General features: G+C 41.3%; 1 protein-coding gene and 1 long non-coding RNA gene across 2 annotated transcripts in view; one reads left to right on the forward strand and one right to left on the reverse strand.

The window, feature by feature from the left end:
• The window catches only part of Gpc3 (glypican 3), a 334,864-nt gene extending 322,508 nt beyond the window's left edge, over positions 1-12,356 (reverse strand). Inside the window, exon 1 of the mRNA XM_021187739.2 lies at positions 11,983-12,356. Coding sequence (XP_021043398.1) covers positions 11,983-12,154 — 172 coding nt within the window. The 5' untranslated portion in view covers positions 12,155-12,356. The remainder of the gene's footprint in view (positions 1-11,982) is intronic.
• The window catches only part of LOC110313468, a 42,486-nt gene extending 25,051 nt beyond the window's left edge, over positions 1-17,435 (forward strand). Inside the window, exon 5 of the long non-coding RNA XR_002380110.1 lies at positions 16,036-17,435. This is a non-coding gene — a long non-coding RNA (uncharacterized LOC110313468). The remainder of the gene's footprint in view (positions 1-16,035) is intronic.
• The last annotated feature ends 6,723 nt before the right edge of the window (positions 17,436-24,158 follow it).

A 24,158-nucleotide genomic window follows, 5' to 3' on the forward strand; every position in this document is an offset into this window, starting at 1 on the left:
GAAAAGAAAAGAAAAGAAAAGAAAAGAAAAGAAAAAGAAACCATTGACCCATTCCATCCCCCTAGAGAAGAAGCAATACCATGAGTGGACATTTGTCCCTGGCCACAGCACTTTTACCATGAAGGAGGTGTTTCCCAAAGTAGTCACAAAGTTACTAACTACTCAGAGATGCTCCTTTCATGCTTGGCTCTCCCCACTTCTCTCTATGGCTACTTCATTATCCCATCATCATTTATCCTTTAGCCTTTCTCCCTCCTTCTCTCCTTCCTTCATTCCCTCTCCTCTCATCTGTCATCCCCATTCCTCTCTCCTTCCTCCGCTCTTCTTTCCCCACTCCGCCATGCATACCTTATTTATAGGTCCCCAAGGCCACTTCAGTGGATGAATGGGCAAAGCACAGATGTGAAAAATGACAAGGATGTTAATTTATGTTTAAGATGTTAATGTATGTTTCTAACAAGTACTGCACAGGTCTTACCCTCATGTAACTTGCACTTGGAAGCTTTTCTCAAACTTTTAACACACATACAAATCACTGAGAGACCTTGCTGAGAGGGCAGATTTTGATCCAGTTAGAGGATAGCATGGTACTAACAAGGAACAATTACATCTCAGGCGGGGAGGGGGGTTGTTCATACAAAAAAAAAAAGGGCACTGCGCTGAGACTTTTGAGGGTAGGTAAGACTACATTGTGCAGTGATGATGGGTAGACAGGGTAGGGATCTATAAAATTTAGCCAACAGACAACTGCAGCATTGTTTCAGTAATGGTTCAGAATCCTGTTTCTACAAAGAGAGGGCATACATGGTATGGCAAAGGGTGTGACAAATTAAAGATGATGTCAAGGTTTCAAGTCTTCGCATCAAAAAGGAAAGCCATCACCAGAAATGTAGAAGCTTATGAAGAGGTTAGTGGAAATAGGAAGCAAAAATGATGGGGCAAGTAATTTTTAGCTCTGTCTAGGGTGAAGCACTAAGGACTTTCTGATGGAGATATTTAGCGGGCAATTGTGAGATTCTGAATTGGACAGTAAAGGAGACAGCAGATTAAAAGATGTAGAAACCACTGAAACATGATAGCCAAGTCGTGGGAATGGGTACATAAGTAAGCAAAGACAATGGAGAAGCACAGAGAACACATGGGGCACTGAGCACCCACATCTAACAAAGGTTACCATGAACAGACTGGCCAAGCAAAGGTAGAATCAAGTAGAAGACCTAGAATATACAATATCTCAAAAGACAAAGGAATATGACAATTCAGACCAAAGCTTTCTATTCTTTCCCTCACAGTCCAAAGGATGGAGATACAGTGGAAAGAGCATTAGAGATGGAGTAAAACAAATCTAGATTTGAGTCCTGGTGCCACCATTTACACAAACTGTGGGAAAGCAAACCTTTCTGGGTCTCAGTTTTTCCAACTATACAATGGGCATGCACCGCCTCCTTTTCAGGTTGGCTTTTTATATTGTGATAAATTACCCAGATTGCAAGTGGCATACAGTAAGTACTGGGTAGGTATTATTTTCTACGCTAGTCCCATATGGGGGAACTATTCAACCAACCTAAAAATGACCCACCCCCTAATCTACTAGAAACAAAGGGGTTTTCAAGTATGTGTTGAAAGAAAGTAGAACTAAGCATAGTTAAGAGACCCTGGTGGTTTTGCCAGGTACTGGAATTCTATTCCCAGCATCCCCATCAGGTGGCTGCAACTTCAGCTCCAGACAGTCTGGACACCCTCTTGTGGCATGTGAGGGCAAGTGCATACATAACAAGTGCAGACATATACTTGGATGAATTAATAAAATAGCAATCTTTAAAAAGGAAAATAGAAACCCTGGTGAAGGCAACCTGTTAAACAAAGACACCTCACTTTTTCCTCACCCAGAAACAAAATGCTGAAGACACTTAAGAACACTAACTGCTCTTCCAGAGATCCTAATTCCCAGCAACCACATGGAGACTCACAACCATCTGTAATGGGATCCGCTGCCCTCTTGTGGTGTGTCTGAAGGCAGTAAGAGTGTACTTATAGACATTAAATAAATCTTTTTTAAAAAAAAAAAAGAAAGAAAGAAAGATCACCCTAGTTTTAAAAGTATCACTAGACTTTGCTTAGAACCACATGTCTCAGAGGCTAGCCTGAATGCAATCTCGTCCAGATCTCTCAAAAACAATGTAACAACTTTCATCTTATAGAGTAGTGGAGTCCCCACTGTGGGAGGAGCAGAATGCCACCATATTGAAATGAATGAGGTGTTTCATGAGCACTTGCATTGTGTACACATGAGATACATGGAAACAAGGCTTTCAAATGGCAAAGTTGGGCTGTGAAAGAGATAGATAGATAGATAGATAGATAGATAGATAGATAGATAGATAGATAGATAGATAGATATTCCCCCTCTTTCACTCAATCTATCTCTCTTCCCCTCTCCATGTGTATGTACATTTGGGTGTTTGGTACCTTCTAGCTTAGACTATAACAACACAGATTCATACTTCCTCTTAATTCAGAAAGCTCTTGAAAGATTTGTTGGGTTTTTAAAATATCACCAGATGTTGGCAGAATATATTTTAAGACATATCCCATGAAAAGGCCTGGAAAATACCATCCGCACCCATGGAACCACTTGAGTCTATATATTGATGAGTCTCAACTATGCTTCATCCAACTCCACACTTTCCTGGGAAGCTCCCAGGACTTCAATTACCATCCATATACTGATATACCCTACATATGTGGCCTCTCCCACCTCACTATGATGTGTGGGTACATGATAAATGGGTGTGAATATGTGATACAGGCCACGGCTGGAAGACATGCTTTGTGCATTTGGATCTAGCCTATCTTTCTGTGGATTCCAGGGATTGAAGTCAAGCCATCAAACACGCCTAGCAAGTGTGAGTGAAGGCTTGTGTGTGGCAGAGGACAGCCTCAGGTGCCATTTCTTTTTTTCCACCTAGGTTTGAGACAGTACTTCTGTTGTCAACAGCTCCAAGCTAGCTGGCCCTCAGGCTACCAGGGTTATCTCCTATGTTGACATAGGAGTGCTGGAATTGAGTCTGCATGTTATCATTCTGGCTTTATATGGGTCCTGAGGATTTGAACTTAGGCCCACACACTTGCAGGGTAAGCACTTTGCCCAATGAGCTATCTCTCCAGCCCGTCCTTTTGTCATAAGCCTTTACTTCTCTTATGCCTCACACAACAGCATATATTTATATATAGTTTCAGAAATCTAGCTTGGAAAGTGCCTTTGGCACCCCATTCACATACAATACTACCAGTGCTAGAAACAGTCCTCCAGAATGGGCCAGGGTCGTAGTATGGGCTGACTGTAGTTACTTAATGAAAATTGCATCTCCACACTTGGGGAAATGATGAAACCTGTTAACTAAGCAGTAGGTCTCTTATATCAGTGGCAACCAGTACAGCAGCAATTTGGGGCCAATGTACATAAAACACATTTTCCTAGCTCGGTGGAATGCTGTATCCCTTAGTTCTTCCCACTGAGAGTTAGGCTCGCCATCCATCAGTCATGTCCAACCTTTTGATGTTGTGACAAGATGTCATCATTTACAGAGTTCATGCTCAAGATTCAAATGATCAAATTATGAAAAAGAAATCTCATAATGTTTTTTTGAGTAATTTTACAATTTTTGTGTTGAGCTGCATTCATAGCTAAACTAGGCCATAGGTGTGTGTGACCCACAAGCAACAGGTTGGACACACCCTGCTTGTGTTGTAGCTGTATTATCTGTGTGTATGCAGAATGCACTCAGCACACATGCACATACATACATGTTGGAACCAGGCCCATCCCTGGAACTGAGAAGCTGCAAAAACTTTATGAGTTGCTGTGCTGCAGAGACATATATTAAAGCATAGCTTTCATATCACAAATATAAACTGTGAGTGTGAAAGTCTACCCACTGTTAAGAGTAACAACAAATTTGAGCTGAAACAATATGTATAATTAACTGTGACTATCAAAATAATACTGTATGGATATAAGTGTGTAATGTATGAATATATGTACATATTCAAATACCACCATTTAAGTAACACCACAAGAAAATCTCTGTACCACCTCCTCTTCAATCTTCTTAGGCCAACAGGACTCCCAGGGCCAGTGTTTCAACTCCACCATCCTTTCTTCATTCTCTGCTGCAAACCAGTTTAGACAACCAAGCACTCAGGAAAACATCTTCTAGTTACATGTCATTCCAAGCTTTCACTGGACAATAGTCAAGTCCTTAAGAATCCCTCTTCAAATGTTGGTTAACTATGTAATAAATTACAATAATCATTCTGTGCAAGTCACTGTACTCACCAGTCTAGAGGGGATCAGGATTCAAATATGGCTATTGCATTCAGTGAACAATAGGTTTGGATAAGGTTGTGACTTCTCTATATACTTCAAAATCATGGGTGCAAAGTAAGACATACGGATAAAATACTCTGGGCAACAAATGCACTTACATTATCCCTGAATGCATGGACTTGCAAAGCTCCATGTTGAGATGTTTGCCAGTCCTCTCTGTCTGTTCTATGCTAGTTAATATTCTGATATATACCAGAATGTGAGCTTTTAATCTCCTCCCTATGTCTGTCATTCTAACTCTTCCTCTTCACCACTTTCCCCTCAGCTTCAGTTATGCAAAGCCAAGTTTGTAAAGAGCAATGGAGAGTCTCAGGATGTCCTGAAACATAGTTATTAATACTAAATAAGCAGTGGTGGTAGAGAGGGGACAGAACTGGAATTAAGGAACTATGCAAATGATTTTATTCTACCATATAAAATTTCTTGTCCTGCAAACATATTTTGGAATATGTCCTTTTAAACACAACATCAATCTTAGTGGCATAAGTAAGAAATTGCAAGCACTGAGGAGGAGCTTGCTTCCAATCAGTTTGCTTTAGGAAAGACAGCTTAATGAGTATGCTATAAGAAAGTGGTATGTTGAGCTGCAGCTAGGGAACTGCACATCTTTAACTGATACTGGGCAACAATATTATCATAAACCAAAATTCAACAGATCTATATAGTAAAGAAAATGCATGAATGTATAGATGTATATAACCTTACCTTTAAATTACTTAGAATTGCCTTGGAAACACGAACAAAATACTTACCCCTCTTGTAAGACTTGGCTAGTCTACTTCTTCCAGGGAATGAAGGCACAAGCAACTGAATTAAAGCAATATTCTTTTTACTTACCTATAGGTAACAGATGGATTTTTTTAACCTGAAAAAGTGACTCCTTTTTTAAAAATCCCACTAAAATTAAATCAATTCTCAAATATTAACTTTATTGAAATTGGATGTTTCTAGTACATTCTAACTGCATTCACTTGGTTAGTAAATACATACTAGTACCTATTGTTCACACTAAATGTAGACATAAAAATGAGCACCATATTATCCTTCACCTAAATGAGATACCAGGCTTGTGATAGGAATAACTGTGAAATGTACCTCATGGTTACTGTAACCAGGATTTCAAGTTATTTTCAAAAGGAAGACTTCAAAGGATCAACGGAAGTTTTGCCCTAAAACTGTGCCACCTTCTCAGTTTATAACAGAAATGTGCTTCATTGTGGAAACTTTAAAAAAAATAGATTTAAGTACTCTAGCCTTTGTTGAGAAATGAACAACTTTCATCTTACAGTGCATGAATGAATGCAACGGGTAGGAGTTTCTTTAATAATGGCTTTGACTTCCCTGCCCCCTCTTATCACCATTTTCACCTACATTTTATCTCCTTTTCTATCAATTATTTATCAATATAAGCCTATTAAGTACACTTCAAAGAGCTGAGTAGATTTCCTAATCTGGCATATAAATACAATTTCAGCTCCTAGAAGTAATTAACTGTTCAGAACACTAGCAATGCAAATTCTCAAATGTGGCTTCGACAATCTCTACACAAAAAGAAGCCAAAGTGAAAAATGTCTTTCTTTGTAATGACTTTGGGTTTATGTTTGGTGGTGGTGGTAGTGGTAGTTTTTAAATGACAAGAACTTCTGATAATTAGCATTTGTGTATATAATATTTAATTTATAGTAGAAGAGTGAAGCTTTTTTCCTTGTATATTCAAAAAGTTCTTTGCATGGGACTGAGATGTTCTAGTGAGCACCTTGCCACTCACACAGAATTTCAAAATGCATTTTGTCTGCTGATATGGTCATTGTCACACTGCTTTCTGAATCATGTTCTCTCTGCCATTATAGTTTAAGAGATAAATTCCCGGTCTCTTAATGCTTTCTAAAGCCAGTCTGGGGAACCGTGGCTTGGATTCGATTTTCTGATATTCATGTCTCTTTTTAAAAGATTGATTGATTGATTGATTGATTGATTGATTGATTTTATCAGTGCTTACACAAACCAGAAGAGGGCATCAGATCACATTGTAGATGGTCGGGAGCCATCATGTGGTTGCTGGAAATTGAACTCAGGACCTCTGGAAGAGCAGCCAGTACTCTAAACTACTGAACCATTTCTCCAACTCTGATGTTCATTTCTTAATGGAGTGCTAGAGATCCTGTTTCAAATCAGACATACTGCTAAATATGGGCAAATAACTATGGGATTTTTCTGCCCTTACTTCTGGTTATAGCCTAGATTACCAAACACATCAAACCCATTTACAAGATTGGCTAGGGCTCAACAGATGTTGGCTGTTGGAACAGTCTCTTTGAGTTGAGCCTGTAGAGGAATTCTGATCCCAGGTTAGAGAAACCCATGAGGTACTACAACAGATCTGTTCATGTCTCCTAGCTTGACTTCCAAATATGGCAACACCAACATTAGCAAAAAACGTCTAGCTGACATTAAATCAAACAGGACTTGATTTAGGAGAGGTCCTTTGATTTATGTGGTATAATAATTGTTGATCTTCAACTATACTAATCCAGGAATAACAATGCTGCTGACTTCAATTTGTTCTTTGGGTATTCAATATTAATAAGTCCAACCAGTTATTAAAGAGTCAGCAGATAACTGAAATAGGCCTAGATCTGTCCACAGCCAAAATACATAAAGACTATAAAGTTTATCTACACACCCTAAGAGTGTGCCATAGCATTGGGCTTAAGCTTTTAAAATATGCTTGAGAAAGTATTCTAAAGTTCATATAAAATACTTACTGATCTAGAAATTCTTTCTTGTTAATTACCAGCCAAATGCCGCATGGCACTATTAGCACTGCACTCAACACTGCTCCAAGAGCTTTCCCTTTAAGAAGCTTATAATCTAAAACATACAAATAACCATATGCAGAAAAAAAGCTAGAGATCAGAGTAAAAGGAAGCATTCACAAAAATGTACAAATTCAGCACGCCAAAACTTTTCAGTTGAGCAACATGATCCCCAGTGAAATTCTTTCCAAATGATGTATCGTGTGCACAAGTTATAAGTGATTATCTTCAATTTTCTTAGAAATGAGTAATAAAATCCTTCTTAAGACCCATGCTTTTGTATAGGCATCAAACACTAAAGTTGGCATGGTCATTGATAGCTGCCATTTAAAGAGAAAACATATTTTCTGTCTTGTCTCATAGGAGAAAACTCCAGGACTCTCCTCCCAGGTTGTAATAAGCAGTCTTTTCCTAGGCAAACATTGCAACTGAACAGCAAACATTGCAACTCTAAAGATGGAAGCAACAGAATGCTCAAAAATATTGCATCAAAATATTGGATACAATCTACCAGCCCATAATGAAAAAAAAAAACACATTGCAAAACTGACACCATCTGTGTCATCTAGCATCCATCAAAACCTTCCTCTGTGCCTTTTTAAGATGGAGGCTCCATTAAGAGACTTCTCCCTATCTCCCACTTCATCTCTTCTGTTCTTTTCCCTTGCCCAGGCTGCCTATTGTGACCATTCCAGCCAATTTCCTGGAGGTCTTTTCTAGCCTCTTTCACCCTCTTTAATCCTACAAGTTTCCTGGGAAGCTTGTTTACTCGTGTGCTCCCCCACTCTACTGCAAGCTCCTTGACAAAGGGGACTGCATCTTACTCCTCTCGGCACCCCAGCACCAAAAGCAAGCCTGCCAAGGAGCCCACCAATCATCCGCCATCTCCATCAGAATGATGGCTCCTGCTAAATACTTCTCAGTCAGGATTTATGTACTAAATACATTCAGAGCACATCTGAAAGAATTCTCTAAACTCCTCAAAGTTAGAACACAACAGTACAACTTTTGAAAAGTTTTCACAAATCACCTGCTCCTCCAAATGTCTAGTGCAATCTCAGAGGAGAGGAAAAAAAATTCTCCCATACCTCAGTTCTCATTGTCTCTCCCAACATTTGGGCTGTTAGTTGTTTCAAAATAATTGGGGACCCACAGCAGGCAACACAGATATGTTTTGTTAGTTTTCAGAGTACACGCACACTCACACACGTGCACACAACAAATGCACTCACATTTAAAAACAAACTCTTTGTTTCAAGAATTTTCCTTTGGATTTTTTTTTCTTTCATCAATTTCCAGAAACTCCGAGTGATTTTGGCTCTTGGAGGCTGCCTTTTACCCATAGGTGCATCCAGCCTTCTGGATCCCTTCTAGTGCTTTTCAAGGCCCTCTCCAAGACAAGATCTGTCCATCTTAGGGGAGTTGCAACACTACCATGGTTTGTTTGATTTTCTCATCCCCATCCGACCCCTGCAACTCCCACCCCACCCCCCACAAAAGTGGTGTATGGCATTCATAAAGTGAATTACACTTGATTTTTGTTTAGAGGAATTTTTTTTCAGACTTCTGTAACATTCCCTTGAGACAATTGGAAACATCATTGTCTGATTACTAGCTCACTTCCCTTGCCTAAAATTGTATCCATTCTTGATTGCGCCTGTGGGTAGGTTAAGCAAAACAAAATAAACATCTAGACTTATGAGCTCATTGGCTTTTTTCTGAATTTTTCTAAATTAAATAAGAGCAAAAGAGCTGTACTGAAAGTCAGTTATATGGATTTCCCTGCCAAATGCTAACTCTGTGTGCCTGGTTTCCATCTGTAGCGCTTTCCAAGTTACAAATCCTTTAAAAAAAAAAGTGGGGTCTGAAGAAATTCATGGATTTGGGGAACATGCTATTTCGAATTGCTATCCAGTGCCTTTGAACACTCTAAAAGAAATGAAACATGCGATTGGAAGGGTTTCAATCAGCTTTGTAGAAGTCTGGGGTAGTCCTTCAGCACTAGTGATTTATTTTTTAGTCTGGCTGATTTCAAATGCCCTTAGTCTCATCCATATTAGCATAAGAAATGTACCTTATCCACACTAACCCAATTCTGCTAATGGCCAAAGTTAGCAGTCAATCCCAAATTCGCCCCTTACGTGAAACAGGACATTCTTGAGGATATTTCCTGAGTGGGGACCGAATCTCATTTTATCTGGGACAAAGAAAGCATTAATGCAGTTAACACAGTGTAGCAGACAAACTGAACATGGCTTAAGCTGTAGATGTAGATGATGCGGGAGGGGGAGTCAAGCGGTCACCGCAATGGTTCATAACTATCAAATAATTTGCAGCTCTCTTTCAATTTCTAACCAGTGAGCGACAGCAGCAAATTACACATTTATTCGCTTTGAAATTATGCACTTGCCATTGTATTCTGTCTGCCATTATCATTTCTTCTCTGAAATACTGATGAGCTCTTTCTGCACATGTACATTAGGATTTTTACCATATTTTCTATACCTACATCATCCATCGTTAGCCGACTAAAATTCAGGACAAATGGGTTTGTTCCAGGCCTGTACTGTCACAGTACATGGATGCTGGATGGGTATCACCATATTTGAATCGGGACTTGTTTTCCATGTTTGCCATCTAAAGGTGAGGGGCACGACTTAATTTTTTTTTTTAATGAACTGTGCTAGGTTTATATGAAAACAAATAGAAAAGTGCTTCCTCCTAGAGTTTGAGAAATAATACAGGAAAAATCCTCTAAGACAAATAAGTCCCTATAAGTGTGATCATCCTTAGGCTGGAAGTACACAAGGCAGGAAAGAAGCTCTAGCCTACTCTCATAGACACAGTGTGTGGGCCTTCCCAATACTTTTATACAGATGTAGCAAAGAGGCAGGCAGCCAGAGAGCTGGGGGAAGGAAAGAGACTAGCAAGCTAACTCGTGCGCGCCTCTCTCTCTCTCTCTCTCTCTCTCTCTCTCTCTCTCTCTCTCTCTCTCTCTCTCTNGTGTGTGTGTGTGTGTGTGTGTGTGTGTGTGTGTGTGTGTGTGTAAGAGGATTGCCAATGACTATCTAGATGAACTTTTCTCTGTACCCCCTTCTTTAAGCACCATTTTACTTCCCTTTGCATCAGCCAAATACTGCCCAACCCCAACCCTAGACATCTTGTGGGGTTCAGCCTGTAAGGACCAATTTTTATATTATCAACAAAAGCGTGTTCTCTAGCCTTAACAATCTAATTACCATGGCACTTCCAGGGGAGAGAGATTCGCCCGTTGTTTCAGCTCTGCAGAACTGATTCATAGGTTGCCCCTTACAGCTCTTGCACACGCCCACGTGGTACGTTATTAAGACTTAACAGGGGAAGAGGTAGTTCTACCCTCCCTTAGAGCGATATCCTGCAAGGCAATATTTAACATATGCGCAAGTGCATTTCAGTCACCAAAAAAGGGTGACCAATTACCTTTGCAACTAAACAGCAGGCTCGCTAGCCTCTTTTCATCAACCTAAAGAAAAGGCTGAGGGCGCGCTGGCTGCCTAGGTAACCTCCTGCCAGTGAACGCTCCCTGGCAGCGCCCACAAGGCGCGCATACGCATTCACAACTTGGTCCAACGATCCGGCCCGCCTCCCTGACTTGTTGAGAACCACCAGCCAAGTTGTGGCGAGGCTTGTTCCCAATGTCTCCCAAGCGCGGGATGAGCGCCTAGCTGGATGCACGAGTCTTCGGAAGGAGAGCCTGAAAGCCACAAACGTCTGTGTGCAAATACGGCTGGCTGTTTTCTTCCAAGCGCACCTCTGAAAAATTAATCTTTTCGAAACCCATTCTTCCTGCACGTATTGTTAGTACAGCAACTTGTCCTGATTGGATTCTAAGGCAGGCGTTAAGAGCCTAACCGCTGGACAGTCAATCACGCAAGGCAATTAATATTCATCTGTTGACAGCGGCAGCCCTGAGCTAAGGTTAAAATATGCCCCTACAAAATGATCTGATTGTGCAGAACAAAAGGCAGGCGCTCTGAAACTTTCCTCTGCCTAAAATCTTCTCCTCTTCGGGGTCCAGCCTGTCAAGGCAGATGAATTTGGGCGGGGGAGGAGTTTTTGGATTCGTGCTCCCTAGGCCAAGCACCGCCGATTTTTAAAGAGATTTCCCAACCTAGATAAGGGAAGCTGTTTTGAAGGAAAAGGCTCATTCTTCCACGTTTTGGAGGACCCTCCTACTCAAAAGTTTCCTTCACTGTGTCTTCACTAGCCTCTGAGGATTCAAAGATTTGTGCTCAACTTTGCCTGCACTTGGGCCCGGCCAGGCTCGGGAACCCAGACTAGGGAACGGAAAGCATGGGGGGGACACACGGTGGAGAAAGTATGGCCACAACTGCGGGTCCAGCTAAGGCAGAACGTGCGAATAAGGGAGATAAATTCCCGAGTCACCGTCTTCACGTTGTGAAGCCGGTTCGCTAGGAGCAGAGGGGAGCCAGCTCCCACCTTCCCGCCCTCCCCCAAAAAATGGGCGCTAGAAAGGCGATCTCTGCAGTTCCTCACTCTGGCTTGCACATTTCCTGACAGCAGCGTGATCCTGGGGCATGTAGACAGAGTCCCATACTCTGCTTCCCTCCCTCGGTAGATGGTCCAGGCCCCAGGCACAGCGACCATTCCCAGGTATCCTGCAGCAGAGAGCACAGCCGCCGCGGCCCCGCCAGGCTAGCGCGCTCTGGGAAGAGCCACCACGCGCGCCTTGGATTTCCACTGTGCGCGGGGAATGCTCAAGGGACCCCTACTCACCTGGCACAGGGGTTTCTGGAACCCATTTGAGTCCAGGCTGCAGTCTCTGGAAGAAAGAACGGACCTGGTGACAGGTGGCGTCTGGAGGCGGCGGGGGCTGCGCCTGTCCCAGGCAGCCCAAGCCGAGCAGCATCGCCACCAGCAAGCACGCGGTGCGCACGGTCCCGGCCATCCTGCTTCTTGGGGGAGCGAGGAGAGCACGAGAGAGTGGCAATAAGAGCTGGAGCAATCCCGAGACTCAGCAAGTCTGGCAGTAGCCCGACAGAGCAAGAGAGGAGCCGCTACCCAGCCGCCGCAAAAGTTTCCTCGCAGCTACCTGGGCGCTGGGCGAGGGCGGGAACAGTTTGGCGGTGCAGGGCGGCCCGGGGCGGAGCCTTGTGGGCGTGGCGATGAGGGATGGGGCGGGACGAGGCGAGGCGAGCCGCGCTGCCTGGAGGACTGCGTGGGGTCGTGTAGCTGCTGGCCTGCGGGATGCGGGGCGTGGCAAGGAGCTTAGAAGGGCGACTGGGTTTACCAAGGTGGCGAGCAAGCCTTGGCGGGAGAGGCGCGGGAAGAGGATAAGGAGCTTGTGCGGTGGCTCCCGGCAATCCTGCCCTGCCACTCGCTCGCCGCTGCTCTACACTGGGCGCTCTGGCATAACTACTGCAGAGGGGCTGCAGGCTCAGGCACGCTGATTGGCTTCCCAGCAGCAGTCCCCTCTGACTGGCTCTGGGAGAAGTTCCCCAGGCTCACTCCTCCTTCCCGCCTCCCTTCGGCCTACAGCCGGGAGGGCTTTTCCTTTTCAGCCTTTGCAAGCTCTCCATCCTTCCTTGGAGTGGAGTGGAGGTCTGCGGTTTAGGTACACACACACACCCGATTCGCCCCTAGGCCTTCTCCCACCCAGATCTGGCTCCTTCTGGCTACCAGAGCTCACACAAGGTTTCCTAAGCACAAAATCCCTCTCCTTGTTCTGTTTTCTGAGAAAGGCTTCCTGGGAACCCTTTCCCAATGCAGCTGTGGCCAAGCCTTCAAAGCCTACCCCCAAATAGTCACGTTCCAGAGCAGCTGGGAACCTCTGGATTTCACTGCCTGGCTCGTCTTTGTACCTAAAAGGTCTGGAAGCCCTTGTAGCTTGCTGGGTCTCATTCAATAGAACCACACAAAGTAAATGTGTGTGTGTGTGTGTGTGTGTGTGTGTGTGTGTGTGTGTGTGTTTAGGCACTTGATCCTGATTCCTAGGTGAATCATATCGTCTGCAGGATAGTCACACGAGCGACCCTCATAAAGCAAAGTGTAGCTGGTGAGAATAACTTATTCAGGAAATCATTTTACAGATGACATTCATTAAGTCATGGCTAGTCTGCTTCATACCTGGAGTAGACGAAGATTTCCTGGATGCCAATCCTCATTTCTTCTACTTAATTCTCACCATTGGAAAGACATTTCTTTGAGAATCAAATGCCCCTTTGAGAAAAAAAGGCATATAATCATTATCTATGCTCTCCAGAAATCAAATCATTCCATCGGATTGGTTCTCTTTGTGACTCCACTCATGCACATGTAGACAACTTTAGCCCAGTGTCTTGTAGGACACTCAGTAGGAGCTCAGTATTTCTATAATTAATGAATCTGATATCTCAGTGTAAACTAGCTTGTTGTCTGATTGTGTTTTTTTGTGTTTTTTTTACTAGACAGAAGTATGCTTGGAGACATAGATAAACACAGCTGAAGGGGGCTGTGTCTTGAATAGGGGGCTATGAAGAAAGAGAAAGCAATATGAAGGCAACTGAGCAATTTATTCAAGTCTTCATTTGTTCATTTTGGTCTTGTAAACTTTATATGACCCAGCACAGGGGAAGGCCAGGGCCAAGTAGTGGGTGGGTAGGGGAGCAGGGGGGGGGTGTATAGGGAACTTTCGGGATAGCATTTGAAATGTAAATAAAGAAAATAATAATAATAAAAACAATATTTGAATTCTTACTATGTGCTTGACTCTGTGGGATACAAACAGAAAACAGAGACACAAAACTCATTCTGTAGTACCTGACCTCAGAGAGTTTCAAGTCTAATGGGGAGCCAACAAAGTGAAATGTTAACACATTACGTGTTAAGAGGGAAGATGGAGTTCTGAAGGCTGAGAGGGATCAGAGAAAGTGTCCCAGAAATGCTGATGGCCTAAACTCGGACTTGAAAGCCCAGTAGGGGCTGAGGTGAGAAAAGACTGGGGGAAGGGTGCCCTGGCAAGGAAACAGGGTGAACAAAGAAGAGAGGCCCTGGCATGGCCCATTTGGAGAGTAGGAAGTGCGAGTAATGATTTCAGGCTGAGGAGTTAAAAGAACAGGAGGGAGAGGCGAGCAAGGGCCAGATTGTGCAGGGTGGAAGCCTGCAGAGGAGTCTGCGGAACCACTTAAGGAAATTCTGAGCATAGGGGTGACATGATCAGATTTGTCTTATTAAAAGATCTCTGCAACAGTGTTTTGGAGAATGGTTTGAAGAAGGCAAAAGATCGGAAGCAAGAAGACCAGCTTAGAGGCCCTGAAATTAATACCCACAAGAAATGACAAAGGCCTGAAAATAAGGAGTTTTGAAAGGGGAAAACTGTCCCAGAGATATTTAGACGATAGAATTAAAAATGCATGCCGATCCAGTGCCTATGGGGGTTGGGTGAGAAGGAGTCAAGGACGGAGGGCTTATTCACCCCCACTTTTCAACAAACATTTGAGTGCTGCCTATGTATCTGGCATTCTTCTACTTCATAATTCCGCCTGGGGCTAGGCCTGCGCCTGCATTGAACATTTGACAAATGACATAGCCACTTTAAAAGAAACACCAATTAAGAGTCCTAATTTGGCTGGTGAGTTTGATATGTTCCACCTGTGGAGCCCTGTGACCAAAGGGCAGATTGGAAGGCAAGCATTGATTGAATTTCACGACCTCGCAGAGGAAGACATGACCTCCCATAAATTCATGATCTTCCAGAGCTCATGCAACGAACTACAAAGGCAACAGTTGTTTTCAACTACTGGGTATAGAATACCTAGGGAAAAACATGGCTGTGCCTCCTTTTCAATCTGTGCTTTTAATATAGAACATGCTATGCATAAACTAAAACACTGCTTCCAAAATGAAGTGTGGATTCAATGTAGTGGACCCACAAATTTGGGTTCATTGTCAGGAACTTTATTTCAGTCGGTTACAAACTGTACGTATAATGAGTGCATTCACCTCATAAGCTTTGTCAAAACAAAGCTAAGTATCCAGTTCAGCAAAATATGAGATAGTTTGAAGATAACATTAAGTGGTATTGGAAATATGAAGATACAGCGAACCAAGTAGGGTGGTCTGTGGGTCCCTAGGATTTGAGCTAAGTAGGAGACAGACTGGCTCTGAATTTTGAAGAAGTATTTTTTAGCCTGGAAGTTTTTGCTCTCACTCCAAGCACCTACTTCAGAGCTTTTAGCCAAGCAAAGGGAAGAGTCAAAAAAAAAAAAAACCCACCCTTGCCTAGCTGAAGAAGTGCTTCCATTTTTATAAGTGCCTCTCAAAGGCTTCTAACCTTCCCAGTCCCCCAAGCGATGACTCTCATGGTGGAATTTCAGACACTGAAATGGACTTTGTGGGTTAGGCTTCTTTGTCAGAAACACTTCCAGAAATGTCACAGGCAGCCATCTCCACTGCTTAGTCAGTGTTGAAAAAGTTTACTCCGGATAATCTTTAGCCAGAGGCTGGGGAATGTGAATTGTGGTACAGCACGTGGTAATGCCTAGGTTGCACAAAGTCTTGTCCTGAAAAACAAGAAAAGGAAGAAAAACAGGAAGGAAGGAAACTTATTTACCAATGTGTAAACACTCTCCTGCATGCTACAGAGATGGGTAATTATTAAGGTTGTAATTCCTAGCCAAGAAAGGTAGAGTATGTATAGTTCCAGCCATTCCTCCCCAGGCAGAGGTAGAAGCATGCATTAAGCCCGGATGTTCAGGACCAGCCAGGGAGACACAGGGAGACCTTGTCTCAAAAACAATAAACAGAAAACACGTGTGTGTAATGACAAAAATTCTATTTTCTCTTTTACAGAAGCAACTGTCTTGCCTTGTGCGAGACAAACTCCCTTCCCTGTGCTCAGTTTTTGTCAGTGATTCCTCTGAACTCTCCAGTAAGAGAAGCAGAGAGGTAATCAGTGTGGGGCTACAAAAGGGCATGCTGATTGAAAGAGCGTTCGCCTTTGACAATCATGGCTCTGTGCTCTCAGACCCAGTTGAAAGTGTTTAGATAGCATGGCTGGACCCCCTTTTCTCCTTTGGCCCCCAGGGGAAGGCTATCTAGCCCAGCATGCCCAGAAGAACTTTTCTTCACCTTTTGCTCCTGGGCTCCAGTTTGAAAGAATTCGAGAATTCCCAGCTGTAGCCAGCAGCTATTATCTTGCTGTAGCAGGGAGGAGAGTCTGGTTCCATGGCTCCAAAAGCAGCATAAATCAAGTTTTCTGGGAGAGGGTTAAGAAAGGGTGTTCAACAGCTGCCGCCATGGGAGGAGCGCATACACAGCCATGCACATGGCCACACACGTACACATTATTTGTCTTGGGCCCAGTTCCTTTGCCCCCCAGGTGTTGTTCTCCTTTTTCCATCCCTCTCAGGTACACAGTGTCTTCTGCTCTTAACCTCCCTCTCGAACTTGCCGACAGGGAAGAAGCTTTCAAACTCATCCTATCTCGATGTATCTGGTTGATGGGATATAATGGGGGCTGCCCACCCAGGGGTATAAGTATTTCAACAGGGATCAAAGCTTTAAACCAAAGGAACAGAGCTCTAAAAACTCTGGAATTCCAGGCATCCGCCAGTGGGAAGGGAGTGTTTAAACTGAGGGGCAATGAGGCCTTTTTGGTGCACCTGAAATCACAGCATGGAGACAGTTGCTTATATGTTAGGCTGCTTTCTGCTCACAGTCAACACCTCTTGTGCCACACCTCTGAGCTAGATGGCACACAGCCACTTTGTCTCCTCTTCTCTTGCACTGTATGAGTCCTTTGTGGGCCAGAGGGAAGGGGAGGCGCCAGGCACACTGATCCCAATTCTCCCAGATGTATAAGCTATGATCAGAGGATGAATTATAGTCCTTTGGGAAAGAGTGTTCATTCATCCATCGCAGCCAGCAGGCCAGTGCAATGTAAATGGTAACTTTGTAAGTTGAAAGACTTAAAGTCATTTTGAAAATTGCATAATAATCTCAGGCAGAATTTGGCTCCATGTATATGGAAAATTAATAGATGTGACTGGGACGCTTGCATTGTGAGCTGTGGAGGGCTAACCTCTCTTCAGACTGGAGACTATGCTCTGCCCTCACTAAATCCACCAAGTTTACTGAAATTCTTATAAGTCAGCATCCAAGTTTTGAAAATAAAAATTAGTGAATTCTTTTATTTGTGGCATCATGTTGATTACTACAAATAAAAAATATTCTATTGTAGTTTTGTTTGCATAAAGGAATATTGATCTTGATTCCTAACCTATTTCTTCATGCCTTTAGTCTATTGATTTTTTTCAACTAGATAGATATACCGTATGTATTTCTAGAATTTTGTGTCTTCATAGGAGTGTGTGTGTGTGTGTGTGTGTGTGTGTGTGTGTTGTGTGTGAAAATTTGAGTGGTTTTGTACTTTGGCAATTGAAAGCATGGTAGCTTTAAGTTCAAATACTAGTAGTGCCTAAGGCATAACTTTGTAGGCTGCATGGTAATTCCTGTGTGCTTTATTTTGCTTTTAAATTACTGTCGGTCAAATTTTACAATGGTTCAGGTATGTGATATATGCATCTTAATGTCTGTTTCATAGAAATTTCAAGTAATTTCTGGGTCTTTATTCTCTAAAGTCTTGTTCTCCAATGAGCCACTTGGCATTTGAAAGTTTAACTTCTTACCAAATTTTCTCCCTTCTATATTCTTTCCAAGTCCCTGCCACATATGGGAAGCTATCAGTAGCCATCATAGACAGCAACAAATACTTTCAATAACTTTTCCCACCCTACTTCCCAAGTTTCACTGGCATTGTTGAGTCTAGGAGGGAATTTCCAAAGTAACATATCATGGGTCTAATGAGATGGTTCAGCAGGTAAGAGAAATTGCCTCCAAGTCTGGCAATCTAAGTTTGTTCCCTGAGACTACCATGATGGGAAGAGTGAAGCAACTGTCACAAGTGGTCCTCTGACCTTCATACCTGTGCTGAGGTATGCAGACGCCCACGCACAGAAAAAAGTATACATGTACAATGAATTAATTAATTAATGTTTTATTCAACAGCATATTATAGGTCAGAGCCATTTTCAGCACTATGCCCAACTCTAGTTATCATGAAGGTTATCCATTAGAAACTGTGTGATGTTATGGAAACCCAGTATGACTGTGACCTGGAGTCAAAGGAGGGTAAGAGCAGTTCCAAACAGATCCATACTCTCCCAACCAGGGCCAGGCTCCACTTGCTGCCAGCCCCTGAGGGAAACTCTCTGCTTGCCACTTAGTAAAGCAAATGCATGCTTACTTTATATCTTCAATCTGACTTGAGGACTTTAGATAAACAGAAGTTCATACAATTCTTCTCTGTGCTTCTTCTAATCCAGTGCTACCCAAAGTGAATTCCAAGTACTTGTAATGGTCTGTGCACTCTTACTGTGACTCTACGATGACTTTAGGTACAAAAGTTAAGAGTACACGGCGAGAAAGTTTTGAAATTTTTTCATTTTACTTTTGAGTCTAGGCTGACCTAAAACAAAACAAAACAAAACAAAACAAACAAACAAACAAAAACTCAGTGTGTAGTTGAGAGTGACTTCAAATTCCTGATCCTCTTATGTCAACCTCCCCAGCTCTGGGACTACAACTATGAATAAACCTAGATCAATGCTGAGAAAGGTTGATATTATGTTGATAGTGCTACCACTTTCAAGCACCACAAGTAGGCACCACTGATTACTCTAATAGTTGTATGAAACACCGTTATGTTTGTATTACTTTTTATTTTACCTCCCCAAACTACTTTATCACCTCAGGTAGAAAAGCAATATGGATAAAGTGATCCTTCAGGGTAGATGGGACAAATACTGAGCATTGCCTCAGTGTGAATAGTACTTTGACCCATGTTCATCATTTCATAAATGTTTTTCAATGAACCCCTATGATAGTTTCCTTTACAAAAGAAGACCACATCCCTATTTAGAGAGAGTTCTGCTGATGTCACAACACAGAAAACTTTCCCCTATAATAGGTAGTCTACCTGAAGATGAGTTTGTAAAAAAAAAAAATCTTCCTTCTAAATTATTACATAAGAATAAAGTACTTTGGTTCACTTTTCTTCAAGAAATTCTAGGAAGAAAGGAAATACATATTGTATGAGACATTGCTTTTTATAAGATCTCATGGCAAATTATGAACTGGGGTTGAACTCCCTAGCCTTTACATATTATTTTTATCAATTATTTCTCCCATAATTTATATCACACTTTCTGTTATAAATGAAAAAGATACTAGCCTGTGTACAAAAAAGTAACTCTTTAGAGCAAGATGATAATAGGCAGAGGGAAGGACTCCTTCCTTGGAATGCCTTCTTCTCATTCATCCTCACTACTTGTCAGGAGCAAAGCATGTCCCAGGATTTATACTCCATTGGATGTCTCTAGTCTTTCTCTAACTCCTGTTAAACTGACAGTGAATACCAGATGGTTTGTCAGCAACTTTTTGTCTGGTATGGTTTTGAAGTACTTTAATAAGAAAGTATCCTGATTTCTCAAATAGACCAGAGTAGTCAAAGGAACAGACGTGAAAAGAATTGCTTTCTAGTCCATGTTCTGTCCCCCTAAGCATGGTAGCCTGGGATCAGGAACTGCATCTTCCTAACTGGAAATTGAAGGTTGTAGGCTACATTACATGCTCTCTAGGGTTCTTCCTACATCTAACCATCTGTGTTCCCATGCCTGGGAACTCCTTGAGAGAATATTACACATCTGATATGAAACAGCATATGAAACAGTATCTAGAGTATAGTAGAACCTCAATACATATTGTTGAACGCGTGACTAAATGTAGCACTAATAACACAAACTCAGCAATGACTCCACAGGGAATCCTCAGCAAGTATTTGTCAGTAGATCAGTGTTTTTCTTAATTGAAGGACTACATAACAACAATAAAATCTCAATAATTTCCTAATGAGCAGGAGAGTAGACTTGTTGTAAACAGTGTTGAAAGAATGGGGTTATAAACAGACATACTTCTATTGTATTTTTTCGTACCAGAAATCTAAATCTGAGGGATTTTTTTTATTTTTTATTTTTAGACATAGCCTCACTATGTAGCTCCAGCTGTTTTCAAAGTCTTTACAAAGCCCAGGGTATCCTGGATTTAGGCATCTTTCTGCCTCTACCTATCAGGGTAGTCTTATAGGCATGCATCATCATGCCTCCTGGCCTGAATAAGAGATTTTTAAATTAACTTCTCAAAGTGTTTAAACAACTGAGACTTTGATATTTGCTCTTTAAGATTGTAAAGAACTAAAGATAATAGATCATGTTTATCTAAAATTCACTGTGTTGAAGTATGATTATTAAAGTGTTTGGAAATGAAGACAGTAAACTCGTCGGAAGGTTCATTATTCGTTTTCCTTATTGAGAAGTCTATGTCAATCCCTCCTATGGAAATATTTCACAAATGAATTGCATGTTTCTGTGCTTCTGTAAACACTGTACATGAAATCTAATCTAACCTGTCCTTGATGCTCTGTTATATTATATCCAGTCTTTGAATGATACTGTAAATATATGGCATTGAGGAGACATTGAACTGGACCTATACCAAGCCTGATACACATCATGAAACTAGGTTTCTTAAAAAAACAACGACAACAGCAACAACAAAAACAAATCCTACACACTGATATTTCTCTTTCTCTTTAATGTGTGGTGCATGGTGCACAGTCTCACTCTGCTGCTGTCTGTGTTTACTTTTACAGATTGCAATTCTGGAATCAAAGACTAAAGTAGTTCTTCCTATGTTTTTCCTTTGCCTTCAACTTCAACCTCCTATTTAATTTCAACTCGCCCTCTGGTTAACTTGCTTTAACTTATGTCGCAACACATTGATCAAAAGAAGCATGACAACATTATAGAATGGGACTAAGTTTTAGAGTCACAGAGTCCTGGGTCCAAATTCCAACTTGCTAGCTGGGTGACCTTGGGCAAAGAACCTTATCTAGCTAAGCCTAAATTTTACAAAATAAGGATTAAAAAACTTCATATTTCTGTAGATAGCAGGAGTTAGTGGGGATGTGGAATTTGGAAACTTGCACCCTGCTGTTGGTGCAGCAGCTATGAAAAACAGTATGGAAGTTCTTGGAGCAACTAAAAATAGAGCTGGAGCTATCACCCATATGTGCTTGTTTATCTAAAAGAATTCTTCGGGCCTTGTGGCATGCACTTATAATCCCAGTACCTAAAAGCCTGAAGACAGAGGCTTCCATCTGAGCTGCAGCTATGCACACACTCACCCACACACTCACTCTCAAATACACTCACAAACATGTACCCACACGTATAAATCCACACATTTTATTTTTCAAAACAGCAAAAACTATAAAAGCATCAAAAGCATAATTCTGCCAGGCATGGTGTTTCATATCTGTAATTTTAGCACTTAGGAAGCTGAAGCAGGAGAATCACCCACAAATTTGAGATAGCCTAGGGCTACAGAGTAATACCTTGACTGTTTTTTTAAAATCTGGGTTCTAAGTAAGCAGTGCTCTTAGTGAAATAGTTACAGAAACAACCTAGAGTAGCATCTACTGATGAAAGTATAAAAATAATATATACACAATAAATAAAAAGAAGGAATAGGGCAGTATGTGACAACAGACAAGACCTTTAAAGACAATATACTAAGTAAAATAAAGAGGAATACAGGTGAAATAGCTCATGATTCTGCTTGCATGAGACATCTAAACTGGTCAAATAGACATAGAAGGAACTATGTGATTGCCAAAAGCTAAGAAGAAGGAGAATCAGGGTATAGGTTTAGTTAAATAAGATAAACTCTAGGGATCTGTTATACAATATTGTACATATATTCAACACTAATATAGTGTATGCTTATGATTCTGTTTAAAAGAGAAGTGCTTATATCAAGTGTTATTACCACAATAAAGAAAACTTAACCTTGATCAATGAATGGAAGACACAAATGATAGAATATAGGTGGCAGGTATACTTGTATCCACTGTAAAATTCTTTCAGTTTCTTTATACTCTATACAAATATAATCCTTCAAGATCTTTAGGGTAGGAGTGGGAAGGGAACAAAATATAATAATAGCATATGTTATGAATATGCCACAGTGAGATCCATTACTATTGTTAACCTTAAAAATTGATTTTTAAACAGTTTTACATTCTTTGACATTGTGATGTCATGAATTATATCCTTTCCCCTTTTCACTTTCCCCACTGCAAACCTTCCTATGTATCACCCTTGCTCTTTTTATTTAATTGTTGTTTTATACACACACACACACACACACCCCTAAATACATAACTATAACCTGCTCAGTTTGTATAATATATATATATATATATATAATATATTATATATGGCATATTTATAATATATGCTATTATTATATTTTGTTCCCTTCCCACTCCTACCCTAAAGATCTTGAAGAATTATATTTGTATAGATTGTAAAAAAAAACTAAAAGAATTTTAAAATGGATACAAGTATACCTGCCACCTATATTCTATCATTTGTGTCTTCCATTCATTATACTATATATATATATATATATATATATATATATATATATATATATACTTTTCAAGCACTGGGCAACCGATTGGTGTGCTCTTCTGTGGGGAAGACTATTTGCCCCCTCTCTCAGCATTCCTTAGTTATCTTTGGTTCTTTGTTCAGACTTGAAAAGAAAGTTTACTTTAAGAGACCGGAAAGATGGTTCAGAAGTTAAGATCAGCACTTATTGTTCTAGCAGAGGACCAGGGTTCAGTTCCTAGCACCCACAGTGGGTGGTTCCGAATCTCTTGCAATTCCAATTCCAGAGGGTCCAATGTCCTCCTGTTAATCCCAGAGGTTTAATCATAAACAGGAATGAGCCTAGTTTATCTTTACTCTAAGATGGGTTTTAAGCCTAAAATGGAGGCAGGCTGGGCACCACTCTCACATACACAAACCCACACTCAGACACTCATATATACACATATTTTAAAAATAAAATAAACTATTTTAAAAATGTAAAGTCTTTAAAGAGATGGAATATAAGTAAATAATGTCTTTGGCACATATTAGCTCTTCACATTAAGATTTAAGGCTAGTATTTCACAAATGATACTATTCTTGTTATTTTCATTATTCATTTCTTACCCACAGTTATTAAGCAGTCATCAAGCAATAAGCCTTGGTAGGACAGAGATGAGGACCAAATTCATGTCCTCAGGCTCCTCAGCCATGTGTGCTTTCAGCCACCAGGGTAATCAGGCATAATAGGGAGCTTACATTTTTTTTTTTCTTTTGAGTTGCCCCCATGGCAGTTTTAGAGAGTATCAAATCTGCAAGTGTTTTCAGATTTGTAAATTTGAAGGAGGAGTAAGTATATTCTCAGAGGATCTTCTCTAACTGCCCAGTCTTCCTTCAGCCTGCCTTTCAAAACAGGTCTGTGGAGAGGACAAGAGCAGACAGGCTAAGCTGTGCTCAGCAAGAAACCTGTCACAGGACCAGGGATTCTCAGCCATGGATTTGCCTTTCCATCTTTCAGGGTTTAACCTCTGTTGTTTGGCCTCCCCAATTACAATTACATTTCCAGCCTGTATTTTGGCTTTACTCTCAATTCCCAGCCTTAGTAATGGCTTGTATTTCCTGGATGTAACTACAGGAGCTCAAATTCACTTCTGGAAATAAAAAAAGCTTCAATCTTGAGTTTGCAGCCAGATTGAGTTCAGTTCTAAACTTCAGTCATATTTGCATGTTCTCATAGCATTTACTGCTTTATGGAAATATCATGCCACATTTATTTTCTTTTTCTTCTGCTTAAGGCTATGCAGGCAGTGACTCTTCTTCCCAGGAAAAATACCAATGATTTTCCTGAAAACTGGAAACAAAGGCAGGCTCTCAGTTAATATTTTGTGTATGGAAGGATAACATTTATTCCACATATGG

The sequence above is a fragment of the Mus pahari genome, chromosome X (assembly GCF_900095145.1).
Source record: "Mus pahari chromosome X, PAHARI_EIJ_v1.1, whole genome shotgun sequence".
NCBI lineage: Eukaryota > Metazoa > Chordata > Mammalia > Rodentia > Muridae > Mus > Mus pahari.